The 6,000-nt window shown below is 38.7% G+C and overlaps 1 protein-coding gene across 1 annotated transcript; it reads left to right on the plus strand.

Annotated features, from left to right (window-relative positions):
• The first annotated feature begins 1,195 nt into the window (after positions 1–1,195).
• On the plus strand, positions 1,196–2,734 carry LOC132207103 (probable G-protein coupled receptor 139). Its single transcript, XM_059642272.1, has 2 exons — positions 1,196–1,299; positions 1,676–2,734. Exons 1-2 carry the CDS (start codon positions 1,230–1,232, stop codon positions 2,554–2,556), a joined length of 951 nt encoding a protein of 316 aa, XP_059498255.1. The 5' UTR covers positions 1,196–1,229; the 3' UTR covers positions 2,557–2,734.
• The last annotated feature ends 3,266 nt before the right edge of the window (positions 2,735–6,000 follow it).

Below are 6,000 nucleotides of genomic sequence, written 5' to 3' on the forward strand. Positions count from 1 at the left end.
ATGCCAATGTGCTACCTCCAGCAACATGGGTTCTTACGTCTTAACCTTTTGTAAGGCACTTTGTGAAAAGTCTTTTGGAAGTCTAAGTATAACATTTTGACTGTTTTGTTCTCAGTTCAGGCTTCCTCTAAAATGTATTAGTAATTTTTCAGAAATGACTTCACTTCATGAAGACATGCCAATTCTGTTTGATTGAATTATGATTTTCCCGTGTGCTGCTAATGCCTCCTTAACAATTGCTTCTGATTCTTTTTTTCTTCAAATAGAGCTGTTCAGCTAATAAGCTCAAAATAAACTTCTCTTTTTGCCTCACTGCCTTTCCTTTAACTGTATGAAGCTTTGGCATTTCTAGAATCCACTGATACTTCTCCTGAATTCACTCCTTTTTTCAGTAAAATTAATACCAATACTTCTACTATCACTGTCGTTACTTTTTGCAAGCCCTCAAATGCAAATCATCAGGACCCTGACGATCAGGATCTTCAAGCCACAGCTTCTATTAGCTAAATTGGGGTTTTTTTTCAATTCTACTTCTCGAGTGTTGATACTTAATTCCTCTCTTATATTCGTCAGCATTAAAGCCTTTATTTTAAGATAGTACAAGCTGCTTTGTGTTCTCTGGAAGAAACACATAAGTGTTTTCAGTACTCTGTGTTCACACCCAGGCCCTCAGAGGAACAAATTTCCAGCGTGCTTAGAAAGTGCCAATGTCTGGAAGGATGGCACTCACCAAGACAATCTGTTAGAGTTCCCTCGTCCATCATTTGTGAATAAGAATGTAATTTCAGAAAGTGAACAACTGTTAGAATGTGAGGAACTCCCATACACGTGACGGATGTAACTTTTGGCAATTAGGTGGAGTAGAGTAGAGTAGCTCAAGAGATCAGTGACAAACAAACAAAAAAAACAAAACTGATTCACCATCCAGGATTGTTTGGTACAAACCACAACTGTCTAAATTCAGAAATAATGTAAGATGCATGGCAGTAAGATCCAGTGAATAGAGAAGACAATGAAAGTCTCTGGTGCCAGGGTCAGACCTTATTTTATTTCGTGCATTGTGCTAAAAAACACCTCTAAATCATCCTGCCTAATTATCAGAAGTAATCATTTGACATAATTAGCTCTCTGGAGGTCTGATGCATGTATTAATACAGATTACCTTTCCTTAACTTAATCATACATCAGTCACAAACCTTCAGAACCTACAGAAGTCACGTTCCTCAGAAATGGTGAAACCACTGATTTTGCTGTTGAAAGAGATTTATTATCCACTTCTTGCAGCTTTTTGTCTTCCTGGTGAGCCATCCAACCGACTTGTAGTTGTTATAATTTCTCTTTGTGAACGCGACACACTGTATATTTCCCAATGGCGGTGTTACCAGAACGATATGAAGAATATTGTCTGGACACTTTGCGTTTTTCCTTTTACTTAGAAGTACTGTTGTTGTAATAATCATAATATTCCGTCAGTATCCTCTGAAAACATTTTTATTGATTGTCTGACACTCTGACAGTACCATTTGGAATGATGACTGCATTAGCATGTTAAATGTTTGCTAAATTTCCTGCTTTGTAAATTACTCAGAATGTATTCAAATGCTTTATTAAGTATTTTCACCTCTATTTCAATTATGCATTGCAATATTACTGACCTTCTCTGTCTCTTTTTCAGCAAACCTGGTGACTGTTTTAATTATCTTACGAGGAAACTGTGGCCTTTCCAGGTGCATCTCTGCTTACATGGTGGCGATGGCAACTTCGGATTTTTTGGTCATTGTCAACAATAGTATAGTATATCGTATTTTGAGTTATTACCTTCCATTTTCCTTCCTGTCCCACACACCTGTGTGCAAGCTCATTGTATATACGATGGCCATGAGTCTCGATTTAACTGTTTGGTTCACCGTTTCATTCACGTTTGACAGATTTGTTGTGATCTGCTGCCAGAAGTTTAAAACAATATATTGTACCAAAAGGACGGCGACCACAGTGCTAATAACCATCTCAGTCTTGATCTTGTTAAAGAATATCCCAGTTTTGTTTGCATATGTGCCAGAGCAAATCATTGACAAAATTCAGTGGGGCTGCCAATCCAGTGTAACTTTCTTTACTTCAACTCCAGGGATCGCGTTTGTCTGGTTTTACAGTGTCTGGATTGCTTGGCTTCCATCTCTCCTCATTTTTCTGTTTAATTCTTTGACCATTCACCGTATTGTATTGGCAAATAGAACTCGTGTTGGACTCCAGGGTCACAGAAATGAGAATCAAAGCAATTCAGAGTTGGAGAATCGGAGAAAATCTATCATTTTATTGTTCTCGGTATCAATCAGTTTCATAATGCTTTGGTTGACATATTCCACGAGTTTGGTCATTACCAGACTGTCAAACCTTAATTATTACCGAGGTGATTTCAACAACCCTGAATATATCACAATTGAAATAGGAAATATACTCAAGTTGTTGAGTTGTTTCCTGAACCCATGCATTTATGCAATCACCCAGAACAAATTCAGAGAAGAGCTTAGGAATATGTTGAACTGTCTATGGAAATAAATTCCCAGATTAGTTGAAAAACAGATTCACAAAACAAATCTATTTTCGGTGAAGTTCTTTCTGGCTGAGAGTTAATTTCACATCATTTTCCACAAAGGAATTCGCTTCATTCCCTGAGCTGCAAATAAAAAAATGATTTTTACAGATATTTCTGATATTTTCCATTGGACATTTTATGTGTGCGATACTTTCCGTTATTTATGATCATTTGTTTAAATTTTGCAGACAACGTATCCATTCAAAGGTAACATTTTCAAAATCAGGGACTAATTTTAAAAGAAGAGGCTTTAGTACTGGCATTTTACACGAAAATAAATGAACTTATTAGAGATACTGAGATCAAATGCGCCAATTTATATTTGTGATCAAGTTTATTGCTGTCTGGAAACCATTCAAAAGTCACCACTGATTCAAACTTGGAAACTGCATGTTGTGTGTTCATATTGCATAAGAGACCCGAGTCTCTCCGACAAAATTACACATTGAAACGTCATACACAAACTTCAAGAAAGGTAAAACAAAATGTCCTTTCTTGCTAAGAGATAGCAAGAATTGCAGGTGTTGGAGTTAGAGACAACAGTGTGGAGCTGGAGGAACACAGCAGGCCAGGCAGCATTAGAGGCCCAGGGGAGTTAATGCTTCGGGTTGGGACCGTTCTTCAGAACTTTCTTGGAATCCTGGTTGCTGTATGATGCTGAATAAAAGTTAGTTCATTGAACAGTCACAGCCAGCAACATTTGTACATTCTGCTAAAGTGCACACAGTTATGGTGGCTGGAACATTCATTTATGGCTGCACTTATGAACCATAGATTGATGGAAATATCTCAAATTGGAGTGATCAGATCATCGCAATACTTTTTTTCTCGCTTTCTCCCAAAACCCTTGCATCACTGCAGCCCTCAGAAATGCTTACATCTACTTCATGAATGCATTTAAAGTTTTGAATTCAACTGCTTTCTGCGCTAGAAACTAAACAGTCGCTGTTTGAAAACACTGTCATCATCTAAGTCCCACACATCCTACCCCGATGTTGTGAGCCTGTCAACCATAATTCCAGTTCGCAGTAACATGGCTGGACAAACTCACCAGCTTGTTATGTTCTCACACAGAAAACAAAACGTTCGGCTCTACATCCAAACATTTCTATTTGATTCAATGGGACGAATTTTGAGTCAGGTCCTAAAAAAATATTGAATGCCCACTCATTGTTACTCCACTGAAATTATCGTGTGCTATTTTATTTAATGGTTGGTGTTCTTGTGGAAACACCAAATGTGCTAATGCAGGGACTGGTGCTGGAGAAAGGTAGTTTGGGTTGCTCACTCACGTTTTCATGCAGATGCATTATCTGTGCACGCTTTCTCTCAGTTGATTAGAGCAGGATCACGTGTGTACACCATGGAATCATACCACACAGAAACAGCCTCTTCTGTTCAACCAATCCATGTAGAACATAATCCAAACTTAAACTAGTCCTACCTGTCTGTCGGTTGCCTGTTATCCTCCAAAAATGTATTTTTCAAGTAATTATCTCAATGCCTTTTAAACCTTTATTGAACAGATGTAGCCGACAATATCTGTAAATTATCCTAAAGATCACATAGGTATGACGCCGAAAACATTCAGTGATGAGAGCACTTATGAACTGCAGTTTCATGGAATCTTCTAATGTCGGACTGATTAGATCACCGCAGGACTACATTTCCCCATTCGCCCCATGCCCTTTCATCCCATTAGCCCTCAGCAATACACACAAATACTTCTTAAACGCATTCAATGTTTTGACCTCAACGAACTCAACATGAGCTGTTTGAAAATGCTCTTGTCATCTCAGTCCTAAACGTCCTAGCCATAGTTCCAATTCACAGAAACATGATCAGCTTGTTATGTCCTCACCCCTTGTTGCAGACAGAAAGTGATATGTGTTGCCTTCTTTTATGGCTGCCATTCACGTTATCTATGTCCCTCATCATTTTATAAACCTCCGTAAGGTCACCATTCGGCCTTCCACGTTCCGGCGAAAAAGATTCCCAGCCAATCCGCTCTCTTCTTCCAACTCAAATACTCCATTCCCCGCAGCATCCTGGTAAATTTCAAACCTCTCCAGTTTGGTAATGTCCTTCCTTTAACTGGGCACGGTATACTGTTCTCCAGGAGAGGCCTCAGCAAATCCTGCCCAACCTCATGATAACGTCCCAACTCCTTTACTCAATGTTATGAGCAATGAAGGCAAGACTGCTAAATGCATTCCAAAACAACTTCTTTTTATGTGATACAAGCTGCAAAGAATTATGTACCTCATAGTTCAAGAGTCTTTGTTCTACACTACCCAAGGCCCAACTTTTAATGGCAATTTCCTTGCTGTTGTTTGTTTTACAAAAATGCAAACCTTGCGTGGATCCTAATGAAACTCAATCTGCCACTCTTCAGAAATTTGACATGATTAACCAATCTTTGGAATCTGAACAAACCTTCTTCAATGTCCACATTAATTGCAATCAGGGTGTCATCCCCAAACTCACAAACCGCTCCTCTTATTAAAATCATTTAAATAAACGACAAGCAAAAGTGGTCCGTCACCACACAGCTGGTCATCGGTCCAAGTGTAAAAATGAAACTGTCTGCAATTCTAAATACGTTATGACTGACTGAGTAAGATCCTGACCAAATCATAGTTTGGGATAGTTTGTAACGCAGCTATTAAAAGTGGGAGGTTACATATATTATCATCTCTCATGATAATCTTTCTTCCAGAAAATATATGATTCCAAAGAGGGTTTAGGTACGCTCTGTTACTTTCAATTATGAGGTTACTTTGAAAGAAGTGGGAGACGCCCAGCATGAAAGACTCAAAGAATGTTGGGTTTTTGTATCCCTTAAAAAAGACAGAATTTTTCTCTAATAGTGTTGTGGCACGTCATCTCATTTATCACTGATTACCGCAGGGTTTAAATTTGTAAAAAATCTGAGCATGAGCAAAAGAATAGAAGAACCAAGAGAATCACAGTGGTCACAATGCACATTGAAGTGCTGTCAAGAATTTATGCAGTGGTAAATGTTTCCTCTTATCAGTTTGTCGGTTTCAAGAAAAAAATAATTTGCTCCACAAATGAGTGAAAATAAACCTTCAAATGGAGGTAGCAAGGGGGAAATGGTTCTCCGATTTTATGGGTGGTGGCCCTACTGTCACTGACTAAAATGTTCAGACAATGAATTGACATAGAGAAAGAAAAAGGACCGAGAATTATGGGACTGCATTATATGCTCATGCAAATAGGCATTTTGTCGGGTCGGGAGGAGGGGGCAGGGAAATTTATCATTGTGAGGATCTTGTACCATCAGCTCTTCTCAAATATCTCGAGAACACATCATCGAGTCGTGCTGATCAGACAAATGGAAGTCAGAACATGAGAAGTGAAGGACGACCCAGGGAAGCGTTATC

Source organism: Stegostoma tigrinum, chromosome 44 (genome assembly GCF_030684315.1).
Source record: "Stegostoma tigrinum isolate sSteTig4 chromosome 44, sSteTig4.hap1, whole genome shotgun sequence".
NCBI classification, from domain to species: domain Eukaryota; kingdom Metazoa; phylum Chordata; class Chondrichthyes; order Orectolobiformes; family Stegostomatidae; genus Stegostoma; species Stegostoma tigrinum.

Excerpts from the sequence above, each read along its gene's own strand:
- LOC132207103 (XM_059642272.1), top strand. The coding sequence starts at position 1,230 with ATGGTGAAACCACTGATTTTGCTGTTGAAAGAGATTTATTATCCACTT. Across the intron at positions 1,300-1,675 it reads TGCAGCTTTTTGTCTTCCTG|CAAACCTGGTGACTGTTTTA; the intron begins GTGAGCCATCCA and ends TCTCTTTTTCAG.